Source organism: Fukomys damarensis, unplaced genomic scaffold (genome assembly GCF_012274545.1).
Source record: "Fukomys damarensis isolate Sample0158 unplaced genomic scaffold, DMR_v1.0_HiC HiC_scaffold_16, whole genome shotgun sequence".
Lineage (NCBI taxonomy): Eukaryota > Metazoa > Chordata > Mammalia > Rodentia > Bathyergidae > Fukomys > Fukomys damarensis.
Window position 1 is genome coordinate 9,473,220 of NW_022900928.1, and position 14,628 is coordinate 9,487,847.

The following is a 14,628-nucleotide window of genomic DNA, read 5'->3' on the forward strand; positions in this document are numbered from 1 at the left end:
AAAAAAAAAAAAAAAAAAAGAAAAGAAAAGAAAAGAAAGAGAGAGAGAAAAAGAGGCAGGAGTCAGGGAAAGGTACATGATTGAAATTTGAGGCTCCAAAGAACCAAAAATTATATTATGATAGCCTGCCAATTGGGCATTTGAATGTATTTGATCCAAACAAAGAAATGCCTGGAATCTTCTACTATTCTTAACCAATTTAAAGTTAATACCTGCAGGTACAGGATTGGAACTGCATTGGAATTACAAAGCAAATTCCGCCATGAGACCAGCTCAGCTCACACAGAGCCAGTCTAACCCGTCCTCAGAGCACCAGTTTAGTGCTGAGCACAGTGACACAGGGGAAAGAGGTGGGAACTGACAGCAGGAAACTGTTAGGCAGAATACTCGTGACTGGCTCCTGTAAGCCCAGTCTCTGACGAACAGGCACTCTTGCCACCCATTTCAGTATGACGCTTATCTTTCTCAAAGTACGTTTTTTACATAGAAAACCACACCATCATGGCGGAAGGGAAAATAGCTTGAGATTGCCTGTTTTTGGAACTGATATCTCAAAGTTCCTCAGTGTTACCATAGGCAACTGGGACTTCATTTTCAAACTGCACACCCATGCAGGTATGCACACATATACTTACACGGGCAGAAATGCCAGGAGCAGAAAGCAATTATGCAGATAAAAATGTCTTGTATTATTATTTTTTTCTTCAGAATGTGAGGGCGAAATTATGAGAGGAATTATTTAAGTAAAAGCAATGCTTTTTATCCCAGGTGCCAAATGTAACAACACAGATACAGTGCAGAGAAAGGAATGCATTAGGGAAACATTGCTTCTTGTTGCTCACCTGTACAAGAGAAGTCATCTACACGAATGTACCCTGGGACACAGTCACAGCGATATAATCCTGGCAGGTTGACACACACAGTATTGGCATGACAATAATGCATCTTAGCTGCACATTCATCAATATCTGAAGGAGAAAGAAAAGGAAACGGTATCTGTTTAGTGGAGTAACTGAACCAGAGTGTAATCATCCAGCAACGAAATTACAAAGGTGAATGCGCACTGCAGTCGAGAGAAAAAAACAAGACGCATTAAAGACCAGAGCCGAAGCACAAATTAAACTGATGCACTTGATGCTATCCTGAGCTGAAAGTATTTCTAGAAGAATGCCTGTGAGATGCAACAGTTAAGAACCCAAGAAATAGGAAGACAGAATCTATTATTAATTTCTCACCAAGGAGGAGGGTACTGTATTTAAACGTCCAGATTCAAGGAGTTCTATGTCCAGGGAGCCGATACCAATTAATATTTACTGGGCATCTACACTACACGGGCAGCTCTTTCAGAAAGACCGAGAGCATCCAGCCCCTCTGTGCTCAGTGTCGAACTAAGATGTGCTTTAATCCATCTGTTACAAAATGACGCTGCACCTAGTTTTTCCTATGTTGTACTGTGAACAGGGACAGCAGCTACGTTCTGATGCAAATGAATGCTTTTCATCTTTTGACCTGGGGATCTACCCTGTGCGATAGAATAACAAAGGCGCCAATTCCACAAAAACCATTGCTCTCCTTGGCATGGAGGTCAGATGTCATCTTCTTTTTTCTCATAAGAGTTTATGATAAGAATTAATACAACTTACAACTTTAAGTAGAGAGTTGGGTCTTCTTCTGTAAATTACACTTTAAAAAAAATGTTTATTTTCCTCAAATGATTTATCAGCAATGATTACAGAGGCAGATTACAGTGTGGGGATTCAAGGTGGAAAATGTGAGGTCTACTTGTCCTTCCACTGGTTAAGAGTCGATGACTGCATTAACACACACCCCTGCCGAGCCCAGGAACCCCATCCATTGTTCTTAGGGTCGGTTCCGGACCTAATGCTTGGTATCTTTGAAAGCATCATCCAACCTGATCCGCATGCAAATCCATGAGCAAACTACAAACATTTGTAAATTCGAGAAAACTGACATTCAGAGAAGTTAAATATGACGCAAAATCAACACATTTAGATATGCTAGACTTTGGATTTGAACCCATGGCCCAGCGTCTTGTTCATGATGATTTAGTTTCTGAACACACCTTGAAAATTAGTCAAATACAGTGTTTCAGTTAAAGTAGTCACTGATGCCCTAATACTCTTAATGACTAGAAACTAAGGATAAAAATGATGAGAAAACTCATTTATCTATTCATTTTTAAAAGAAAAGTAGGTCGATTTATTTCCTAATGAAACACACTGACATAACAGCAGACTGTTTTCAGTGCTAAAGACCTGTCAGGCTATACATAAAAGTTATTGTTGTAGAACTGAGGTCTGAAAAGGAGAACCACAGTTAGCAAGAGTCCTGTAACTATGACATAAAAGACAAACCACCAGAAGTTGGTGACAGAATTCAGGTACTCAACAACTTCCCAGGTGCTGGTCTCCACCTCAGAGTAGCTTCCCGGGGGGACCCAACCTGCAGCCAGAAACCAGAGGGAAGCACTCTATTGTTGCAACGACGGCACTAGAACACAGGAGCTGGAAAACTGAAAGATGGAGCTGCACAGTGGTGCGCTTAACATTCAAACTGAGTTGTGGGTGTGACCGTACAGGAGCATAGAAGAATAAATTACTAGGAGTGACAGGATGGACACACCCAGAGGAGCCAGATGTTGGGGAAGTTTGGTCTGGATTAGTGATGTCCATAAAATCTTACCCATTTCCTTACAGCACAAATGGACCTCTCCATCCTCTTCTAATTTAAGCCTGACCATATGGCTGAGTGTGAAATCTGAGTGGAGGCCTCTCACCTCCAGGTGGAAAGGTCAGAGCCAGCAGCTGGCTGACCACATTTCCTTACTCCTGTCTTCAAAAATCACAGGAGTGTAGAGTTGAACACTCCTTCCTACTGGGGCCCTCGGAGAGAAGCGGGCCACCAGACAAGTATGGTGAACCTGTTATACGATCTAGAAACATATCCCTATCGAGTTAAGCCATTCAGCTTCCTGCAACTACTACAAAGGTAAATATAAAAGGCAACTCAAAAAAAAAAAAAGGATTATGAAGATTGATCTTAAAAGATGAACAGGAATTAATCGGGTAGAGAATGAAGGTGGATAGCCAGAAGGAAAACTTTGGAGAATGAATTTTTCTGTAGAGTTAGAAGGGGGAGGATCACTTAATCATAACACCCAAAGGATATTAATTAACCCACTACTAAGCCCTGAGGTAAAGTGATGAACAAAATGCCATCCTGGCTTTCACAGCCTAACGAAACATTGAAATAAACCCACAACAATGTCACCCAACAAAAGAAAGAGATTTGACTCCGAGGAGGTCAGAGAAGGATTTGCTATGGAAATGATATTTTAGCTGAGATCTGAAGCAGAAGTGACAGGGATAAGAAGGAGAGAAATAACAGCAGACAGAGAAGAACGTCTGAGATGACTCGGTTACAGAAAGGAGCGTTACCTATTTGATATTTACTACGAAGACAAGCTCCAGGCACCTCCTACCAGGCCTTGTAGGCTACACGAAGAAGCCTGGGCTTTAATCAGGCCAGTGACATAACCCAATTTCTGTCATTAAAATATCACTCCCACTGCAGTGAAGACAACCGACTGGGGCAGGGCGAGCTGAAGGCTAAATCACATCAGTCTTTTACTCACAGAAACAAGGTCAGGCTGAATTCGCCTTCACTCTGCCGAGGGGCCCCGCCATTCTTTAGGATGAGAAATCAGTCAGGAATTGCCTTAGAGGCAGTTCGATCTTCACCCACCAGGGGCCACAGCAAGCAGGCTGCTGACTGCAATGAAACGCTTCCCTGTCACGGAGGCTTGTCAACTCCCCCAGGAGCCTCCTGGCGCATTTCCCATTGGCCACTGGGCAACCGTTGAGAGGCCTCCACCTCATCTGGATTGGAAGAAGTTTCTGCCTTTGATGCCAATCAAACAAGCTATCCCTTTGTTTCACAGCATTCTAAGGCCTTCAGTTAAGATATTTTCAGAAAAATAGACAAAGGTATACTTAGAAGACCCCAGGGAGAATGGCTCAGATAGATTTAATCCAGTCTTTGCTCTCTGCAAACCATCCTGGACCCTGTGGCCATACATCCTTGCTGCTCTGACGATGTGTCTTAGAGTAAGTTTTGTTTTCAGCTCATATCATTTGTAATTGTGGCAGAACTAACATACAGCAAAAAAGTTGAAAAATGCACCAGAAAATTAAACTATCACAATGTTTTCTTTGTTGCTTATTCTTCATGATGAAACCACATGAAAAAGACAGTGCCTGGCCTAAAAAGAAGGGAAGAGACAAAGAAAATCATTCAGCTGAGTCTCCAGACACAAGATGATGGAGGAAATGACAGAATTTGCAACTTCATAGTTTCAGGATAGGGAAGGGGAATGGAAGAGTGACAGATTTGCCAAAATATAGATTGCTGCTTCATCTCAGAAGACACAGCCCAGCAGACAATTTCAATAGGATTCAAGAGTGCTTCAAAAAGGAATCTGATTAAAAAGAGAATGAAAACAGAATTAACATCTTCGGAGAGCTGGGATATCCTGAGAAAACAATCTCAAGAAGAACAAAACACTGATTTTTAAAATGAGCTAAGACAAATTCTGCTTTACGCTCACAGAAATAGACTCCAAAAGGTAATGAATAATGTAGAAGAAAACAAAACCTATAACTCCCTACTGAAAGAATGAACCAACGTTCAGAGGCAGAGAAGGAGTGGCCCCACAGCAGAGAGGATGTTACCTGCAGACCTGAGCTGCCTTCTGAATTCTGTCCGACCCATGAAGGTGCTGCCTCTCCTGATGTGCTGTTCACCCAAACTGAAGGCAAGAAGGGGCCAAGCCTGAGGCTGAATCTCAGGGCACGCGTTGATCCCACTCATCCACACTCAAGCTAAACCTCTCAATCAGCCGAAGAAACTGTCTAGGAAGACCTGCAGTTAGCCTGACATCTACTAGAAGGACAGAAGGACTTCAAAGGCACATCTTTAGTGCAGGGTGATATTAAGATGAGTAAGAGGCTAAACAGCATGTGCTTAGTAAATAGTATGAAACAAGGGTCAGTCCCTAGTACCTGATAGCCAATAAATGTCTGTCAGTTTTAGGCATCAGACACCCCGTCAGGGTGTCATCATTCAACTCACTCTTCCTGAGCGCTACAGAAGATAGGTATGCCACGTTGTGATGAGTAAACAGAGGCTCAGAGATTGTTAGGTCCCTCGACCAAGGCACAAAATGTTCAGCATACAAGGCGGATTTGGATCCAGGAAGTCCCGCTCCTAAGTTGACATTATTTCTACCGGGCAAGGTTTGCCATTCAATGACACTGCAATAATGCTACAGCAACATTAGCTCTGACCCAAGGATCCATAGCATCTATGGAAACAAGCAGACTTCCAAATTCTACGTCCATTGTGCAAAGTCCTTCACAACTTTTATTCCAGAGTACAGTCTTGGTTAGGGTGGTAGCTTGGCCCCATGCATCACAGCTTTCTTGGCTCTTTTAAATCAATTTCCAATATTTTCACACATTAGGCTCCAGTGACCCAAGGCCCAGAACAGGCAGATATGTGCATTCTGTTTCCAGCAGGAGCCCATAGCCCGTGACAGCCTCATTCACAGGTGCTTAAATGGCTGAAACTCTCCGGTAGAACCAGAAATTAGTGATAGAAAAGCCTAGGTTTTTATATTATTATTAAACATTGTTAAATCAACATCTATAAACTTCTGTATAGATCAGCCTGAGCATACTGGAGTTCAGATTGTGATTTATCCTTATAAATTGCTTGTCGCCTCAGAAATATCAAAGCTCATCTTCTGGTGGTCTTTTGAGGTCATAAAAATACATGATTTATGTCCCCAAGATAGCAAAGTACTTTGTTTTCATTTTTAAAGGTACATTTATGGACTTTAAATTGAAACTTGATGTGGCATAATAATTCTTCATGTATCATCAGCCACTACTGGCATCAAAGTTCAGAGAGAACAAACACCCAAATTTAGCATCACTGTCATTCAATTAAAGTACAGGGTCTAGGTAGCATATGAAAGTATATGTAAAGAACTCAAGAAAAAAAATCAGCCCCTCCAAATATAAAGACCTGATTCAAAAATGGGCATCTGAAGCCAGGCATGGTGGCGCATGCCTGTAATCCCAGCACTCGGGAGGCTGAGGCAGGAGTATCGTTGTGAGTTTGAGACCAGCCTGGGCTACATAGTGAGTTCCAGGTCAGTCTCAACTACATAGTGAGATCCTCTCTCAAAAAACCAAACAAAAAAAAATGGGCATCTGAAATGAACAGACATTTCTCAGACAAAGAAGTCAAAGAAGCAAGTAAATATATGAAAAAATGTTCCACATCAGTGGTCCTTCGAGAGATGCAGATGAAAACAACGCTGAGATTCCACCTCATCCCACAAAGAATGCCTGATATCAAGAAATCAAACAATAACAAATGTTGGTGGGGTTGTGGGGAGAAAGGAACCCTTCTCCATTGTTAGTGGGAGTGCAGACTGGTGCAACCACTACGGAAATCAATATGGAGAAACCTCAAAGAGTTGGAACTAGAGATTCCATTTGACCCAGCCATCCCTCTGTTTGGTATCTTTCCAAAAGAATTAAAAGAATCATATCACAGTGATATATGCGCACCTATGTTTATAGCAGCACAGTTTGTAATAGCTAAAACTTGGAAACAGCCCATTTGCCCATCAGTTGGAGACTAGATAAAGAAAATGTGGTTTTTCTCTAAACTGGAATACTACTAAGCCATAAAGAATGATAAATTAGACTCATTCATAGGAAAATGGATACATATTGAGGATATACTCCTAAGTGCAGTAAATAAGTCACACATGTATAAATACCAAATAATTTCTCTGGTGTGAAAAACTATAATGATACATAAGATCCTAATGACATAGTTGACAATGTGAAATAGGAAGAAAAGGGCTAAAGGTGTAGGGGAAGAGGGAAGTGCAGGGGAAAGGAAATAAGGGAAAAGAAAAAAAAACATGAGAAAATGAAAAAATGGAAATAAAGTATTTGTAAATAGGGAAGGGAGGAGGCGTGAAGGGAGGGCAGGGAGATGGGGAAAAAATGAGAACCAAGACCTGTCATGTAAAGGTACAAGATCCCAATGACAAATGTAACTATAGTACCAATAAACTCAATGAAAAAAAGAAGAATTTTCTCAATAAAATGATATGATTTATTCAGACTTATTATGGAAGAATTTCCTAGAAAAAGACAACTCCGGGAAGGTTAAATGTTGGGGTAGGAAACAAAGTGTCATGCACGATTCCTTATGTAAATTTGAAAGGAAAACAGTGTGATACTGAAAACATTTAGCTGAGTCCATATTCTATGCCAATGCCTGATTGCATTTCATCTCATTTTTCCTAGCAACCCCAGCAGTAACCCTCACACACTACATGTAGAGTACCTAGAATTTCAGCCAAGGCCCATGTGACACCAAGCAGCACACTTCTTCTGTGCTTTTTCTATTAGCTAACTGTGGGTTTGAGAAAGTCACTTTTTTCTGTAGATCTTGGTTTTCTCCTGTGTGAAATGAAGGAGCTGGGCCAGAGGCCATTCCAGACCACTGGTTCCAATACTGTGGACAGCCTTGGGTGTTTCCGTGCACTCATCATAGAAGCCTCCCCAGGACGATTTCTCTTGGTTCATCACCTCTCTATGTAGAAGCCCGTAGACAAGCCAGAGCTCTCTCTGAAAGCCTAGAAAACTCGACATGATGACCTCGGCCTTTGCCCTGTCCCTACGTCACATAGTAGGCATCTTCCCAGAAAAAAGCTAGGACGAGCAACAAGATATTCACGCAGTACCACAGCCCGTGGACAAATTCCCAAGGACTGGTAAAGATAAACTGCACGGCAGTTTTCTGACTCCTGACTTCAGGGAGACTGTGGGCTATGAAAACACAGGCATGCTGGCCAATTGGTGGGTACATCACAACTACCAATACCTTCCATTGTGCCACAGGGATTTTAAATTTAATCCTACATAATTTTTTTATTGGGTTGCAGTGCATGGTGATTCCATTAATCATGGGGAGCTGGTACAAGTACACAATACAGCTTAATTCTTTTTTTTTTTTTCATCAACTACTCTTCCTTTCCGTCCATGTTCCTTCCAACTCTTGGTCCCCTTCCCATTTGAGAGCTCTGTTTCTATCATTTCTACCCCTTCCATTCTCTTTTTTCATTCGCCTTACCTCACCTCTAATTCTCCCATCTATTAGAAAAATGTTTCTCATGCATGTATAGTTTACCATATAAGAGAAACCATGTGATATTTAACTTAACATTATGTTCTCAAGTTGTATCCATTTCTCTACAAATTCTTCAAATCCTTCATTCTTTATGGCAGAGTAATATTCTGCTGTGTATAAATAGTACATTTTCTTTATCCATTCCTCTGTTGATGGGCATATATGTCATTTCTAAGACCTAACTATTATACATTGTGCTGCCAGAAACATCAATAAACATGTATCACTTTAATACAGTGTCTTTCAGGAAAAAAAACTAGAAGATAAATAGCTAGGTCAAAGGAAATTTCTATTTTTAATTTTTTTAGGTATCTTCCCACTGGTTTCCATACTAGCTATACTAGTTTACACTCCCTTCAGCAGTGTACAAGAGTTCCTTTCCCCCCACATCCTCACCAGTATTTGTTATTATTTGATTTCTTCATTTTCCCATAAGTTTATTGGTCCATTTAAAGCAAACAGTACAGTTACATTCATCATCGGGGTCTTGTACCTTCACATGACGTATCTTAGTTCTTGTTTTTTCCCCATTTCCCTGCCCTCCCTTCAGCCACTTAACCCTTCCCTATATTGTTTGATTTCTCCATGACAGACATTCTTCTGGAATAAGATGGTATTTCAAGGTAGTTTTAATTTGCTTTTCCATATGTGATCTGTAACAAGAATGTATAAAATTCCAACGAAGAAGGCGAAGTGGGAGGGGTTGTGGAAAGGAAAGAAGGGAAAGGAATAAATATGAGCAAAGGGAAAAACAGAAACAAAGTCTTTGTAAAACAGGGGAGGGGTTGAAGGGAGGGTAGGGGGTTGGGGAATAAAATAAGAACCAAGATGCATCATGTAAAGGTACAAATTCCCAATGATGAATGTCATCATTCTGAACACCTAAAATGTACCAATAAACTTAATGAATAAAAATAAACAAATAAATACACAGAATATAATTCCGATGACGCCCTAGGGCAGGGAGTATGTTCTGCATGCTACTGTGAAGAAGGAGGGAGACGTGTCACTGTGCATTTCTCCAGAACAACAGAGTGAACAGTGAGAATGGTTTCCAATGTGAGCTAAAGGCACTCAGTTATCTCGAGGTGCCAAAGTGCACACGGCCACTGCAGCAAATGTAGCAGTCTGCTGGAGGAGGGTGCAACGGCCACTCCAGGTGTGAGGCAGGGACCTGTGGGCAAACTTCGCGCTTTCAATTTTGCTGTGAACCTAGAATTTGTCTTTTAAAAATGTATTTATTTTTTTAAAACCCAATGAGGTCGACCGAATAAGGACTGCGACCTCCTTGTTCAAATGAGAAACTAGGGGCCAAGAGGAAAACTTGACTTGTCCACAGGTACACAGCTGATTGTTGCCCCTGAAACAGAATCAAAGTTTTCTAACTGCAGAAATAATGCTTTATCCAATGTTCTATGCTTTTCAGCAATTATATTTTATTCCTAAAATGAGGGGAGAACAATCAAATGCCTCTTCAATCTAGAAAAGCAAATCAAGTGCCTATGGAAACCAGGTTTAGAAATAAAGAAATAAGGTCTTTCTTATGATAAATAAGAGCTTTGATAAGAAGTAAGATCTTTCTTATGATAAACAGTACTTCACCTCCACGGTTGGAAAAGAGGAGGAAGACAGTGGACTGTGGAAACTGAACCTCCGGTCTAACACCACCATGAGAGAGAAGAGACACCACCCACTTATTACTTATGCCCCAGGCAGAGTTTTCAGGTTCCCTGTGTGTTCATGTATTTAATAGTTACAACTTTATAAGGTACATGTCAGAATCGCCTCCGTCTTACAGACAAGAAAATAAAGGTGTAGAAATGGATGGCGACTTGTCAGAGGCCACACAGGTAGGAAGTGGTATCAACTTCTTTGGTATCTTCCAGGGTATCAACCTAGACACCGTGGCTCCAACGTCTTCACACTACATTCCTGCCTCTCAAAAATTGCGCACTACACATCTGATCTTTCTAGATAAGCTGAAAGTTCTAGAACCAATATTTTTCTCCTAAGAAAATGTTTAGATAACTGCTATGGACTGAATTTTGTCACCCCAAAATTCATATGGTGAAGCCCTACTTCCTAATATGGTAGCACTAAGAGATTAAATCCTGGATAGGTAATCAGGGTTAGGTGGGACTGGGACTGTAAGGACCTAGTTAGTCCCCTTGTAAGTAACTTCCTAAAAGGCTTAAAATCATCATATTACAGAGGTGCATGCATACTGGTGTTTACAGCAGCATAGTTTTACCATAGCCAGATCTTGAAACAGCTTAAATGTCCATAACAGATGAATAGATAAGGAAAATGTGGTATTTACACATAGTGGAGGACTACTCTGTCATAAAGAAGGACAACTTTAGGCATTCATTGATAAGTGGATGCAATTTGATAACATAACATTAAGTGGAGTAAGTCAAACACACAAGTTTCAACATAACATGGCTTCTCTTACATGAGAAGCCCCCCCAGATATAGTTGTATAGATAAAAAGCAAACTAGAAGACAGACACATATTAAACAAGGAGAAGTTCAAATAATTTCCCAAATTAGATATTCTATTTTCAAAAATATTTTAATGTATATGCCAATTTGTTTCATTAATACTACTAATTTTAGTTTATTGAAAGGAAAATTTTGTGTTATTTCTTGTTTTATTTGTTTCATCTCTGTAGGAAGGAATCTTTTTATCCATGTCTTGTAGTCTGACTACCTAGTTCGAAGATAATGGTGTATAGTGCATTAACTATTGTCATTCTTTTATTATTTTGTTATGAAATTGTTTCATTTTTTCCTAACAGACAAAGGGTTAGGATGTTCATGATGCTCTTATCGGAAGAAATTTATAAGAACTTGTTCTTGCCCTTGCTTTCTCTTCTACATGAAGACAGGAAGAAGCTGACCATTGGCAAACCAAGAAAACAATTGCACCAGAACCCTACTATTCTGGCATCTGGAGGTCACACTTCCAAACTTCAAAACTGTAAGAATTCAATCTATTGTTCTTTAAGTCCCCCAGTCTATAGTACTCTGTTATGTCGGCCTTAGCTGACTCATGCAATAGCCCCTCCTGTTCCCAGTTGTGTGGTGAAATGGATTTCTACATGGTCTTTTAAGCTATATGTCAAACAAGCATGTTGCTTGCCAGCTCGAATATTTTCAGATTAAGAATTCAAATGACGATTTGGTCATGCTGTGAATACTAAAGAAGTCTTCTCAGAGCTAATGGAAGGTGACATGCTTTTCAAGTTAGATTGTTAGTTGCTGATACTTTTTAAGAATTTTCAATATATATACCTCTGTCAGATATACTGAAAATCGGGCTAAGATATTTTTTTCCCCTGCTGGGTACCATTTCAGAATCAAATACTAGCAATAAAGAAGCACATCCTTTTGTGCCTTTGGGAATCATAGCACAATGACTTTGGACAAGCAGCATGAAACCCCATCCCATGACTTTCTTTGCACCCTTGCACTTAGGAACTTCAAGAGTGATCATAAACTGCTGCCGAGTGTCTGCGAGGAAAGAAGCACATGGAGCGAGGGGCAACTGATTCTGCTTTTGCATCTGTTAATGTCTCAACTCTACTTCAGCTCAAAGTAACAATGCAGTCAGTGCATCCAAAACAGGTCCAAGTTTTTGTGAGCATTGTAACTCCAATCAGTCGGAGAACACTCTGGAAAAGTAAAAGCTACAATAACCTTTTATCTTCCCTACACTGAAAAAGTATTCAAGAGATACTGAAAGACAGCTGAATTCTCAACCTGTAAAGATTCCAAAATCAACTGGAGGACCATATGGGTCTTCCCAAAGCCCAGACTTAACCTGGAGGGAGGTGGTCGTGTGGACATGGACTGTGTACCCCCAATCCAGATTCTGTGGGGAGTCGAGAGGCTACTTCCAATGGAGGTGATGACCATGATTTACTCAGAAGATGGCATTTGAGTCTTAAAAAACAAAGAAAGATGCCTTAACTAAATATTGACAGCCTTTCTTGATCACTTCAATTCCACCAGACAGTCTTCTTGCTTTAGAAAAACAAAAGAAAGTCAGTCGAGATTAAATGAGATGAAAGAAGACCAAACCACCAAGGAAGCCATCTTTATCTTCTCTATCTCTGGTTGTGACAATACAAGGTAACATTTATTGATTACCACTTTGTGCCAGGCATAGGTTTAAGAATAGACACAGATTCATTTCACGTTTACCAGTACCACATAGGTATCATTAACATTTCAATTTTATGTGGGCACAAGAGTTTAACCAGATGGAAGATGACCCCAGAGAATTTCTATCCATGGCATCTATTCTTTTCTGGATTTCTACCTTTGCTTTCTCCTCCAAGAATATCCACCTTCCTTGGTTAATTAAATAGCAATATCCTATAGTCACTGGTCAAATTATGAATTCCCCACATATGCCAAGCCGGCAAAATAAAGTGCACAAGCTGTGGTCTTCTAAGAATAAATGATTTGGTGCTGGAGGTTTAGAAGTGACTTGTTACGGCATCATATTAACCAGTGATTAAATATCAGGCTCTGAATTACATAAACAAGCAGGGGCCTGTGGACCAACAAGCAGGCAATTAATGAACACAGCCTGGGTTCAATAAAGCCATTTGCTGTTTCCCACCCCCAACAAGATGAATGGTGATCAGCAAAATGTGCTCAGGAAGGCAAGCTAAGCTCTTCATGTATTTCCCCATGCGGAAAGATTCCTTAAGCAAAATAGGCTCCTTGAACTGAAAGGATCATCCTTCCCAATCTGAAATTCTTATGCATCTGACTGAAACTGTGAACCCTGGTATGGAAACCATAAAGTGTTCGTGCTGGTCCTTAAAAGTCATGAAGTCAAGTTTCCTACATGATTGATAAGAAGGTACAAAAAGAGATTGGCTGAAGTGGTGCCCACCTGTGCTTCCAGGTACTCAGGGGGCTGAGGCACGATTGCAAGTCTGAGGCCAGCCTAGGAAGTTTAGCAGGACCCTGCCTCTAAATTTAAAAATAATAAACAGGGCTGGCTGGAGGTGTCGCCCAATGCTTCTTGGGCTGCACCCCCCAATATCAGCAAACAAGCAAAAATCAGTAGATGCAGAGGACAGACAGACACTCTGACCCAAGCTGCTTTCCTTTGAAAACACATTCCAAAGTGGGAAGGGACCACACCATCCAAAAACTGGGAGATGGAAGAAAACTGGTGTCTACTGTCCAATGGGTTTTAAACTTTTTAAATGGGTGAATTCTTTTGAAAAATAGCAAACACTTGTAAAGCACTTTGTAAGTGCTATTCCTGCCCCCCCCCCGATTTAGGTAATATTTATGGACTTAGGGTTCCCCACCTGAAGGACACAGGGCTGTGGGGTTGAGTGAGTGCATGGAACACAACAGAAAACTCGCAAGGGCAATCTCTCTCTCTCTCTCTCTCTCTCTCTCTCTGAATCTCCTATCTCCCTCTCTGTTCAGAGGCAGCCATTCTCCAGCGCTAACTGGCCTTCTCGCCTGCCTAGCCCACCTTACAGATGAGAGTGAAAGCCACTGTCTGCTAATGTCAGTGCCCTTGACTTCCCATGCTTACCCTGACTCTTCCACGAAACTGGCCGATGCCCCTTCAGAGATGAAGCAGTCATTCGCTCCTCCTCACCCTCCAGCTCCTGACAGCATAACGCACCTTGTGCACACAGACTGGTGCTTCTTGTCCCCGCCCTGAGACCAAGCTACTGCGTGGATTGTTTGAAAGCAGGCTAGTTGATTTGTTTGGAGGGTGTGTGTGTGTGTGTGTGTGTGTGTGTGTGTGTGTGTGTGTGTGCGCGCGCGCATGCGCACGCGCGCGTGCGCTTGTGTGTTCTCTTTAATGTCCTGGCCCTGTAAACTGTGAAAAAAAAAATTCTTAAAGCACTCAGAATTCGTGCTTTGTGAGTAGTGATTTTCTTCAGGAATTAAAATATACAAGACTCCTGAATAAATAAAAGGCTGATAATGAAGATAAATTGGTCACACTACCTTCGGTAAATAAATCACATTTGGGGGGAAAAAATAAAGTGTCTATGAGATAATAATAACAGCACTCTTGGAGGTTAAAATTACTGACATCCCTTCTGTTGACATCAAATCTGGAAGCTTGTTTGAGAGTCGCAACCAAATTTTAGAATGTTAGAATACACTCCCTACACACAACACAGAGAGGGTAGAGATAGAAGGAATTGAATGATACTTAATGTTTTATGATGTACTTAATAAATTGCTGGGGGAAACTTGGAAAAAAGAAAATGGGGCTAGAGTCCAATTAGTGATAGCAGCCTCCTCGTCCTCCTCCCCTCCCCTCCCCCTCCC

At 41.0% G+C, this 14,628-nt stretch overlaps 1 protein-coding gene across 1 annotated transcript in view; it reads right to left on the bottom strand.

Annotated features, from left to right (window-relative positions):
• Nell1 (neural EGFL like 1) overlaps positions 1-14,628 on the bottom strand; it is a 675,311-nt gene that overhangs the window by 266,176 nt on the left and 394,507 nt on the right. Inside the window, exon 13 of the mRNA XM_033764069.1 lies at positions 843-968. Within this exon, the coding sequence (XP_033619960.1) occupies positions 843-968 (126 nt within the window). The remainder of the gene's footprint in view (positions 1-842; positions 969-14,628) is intronic.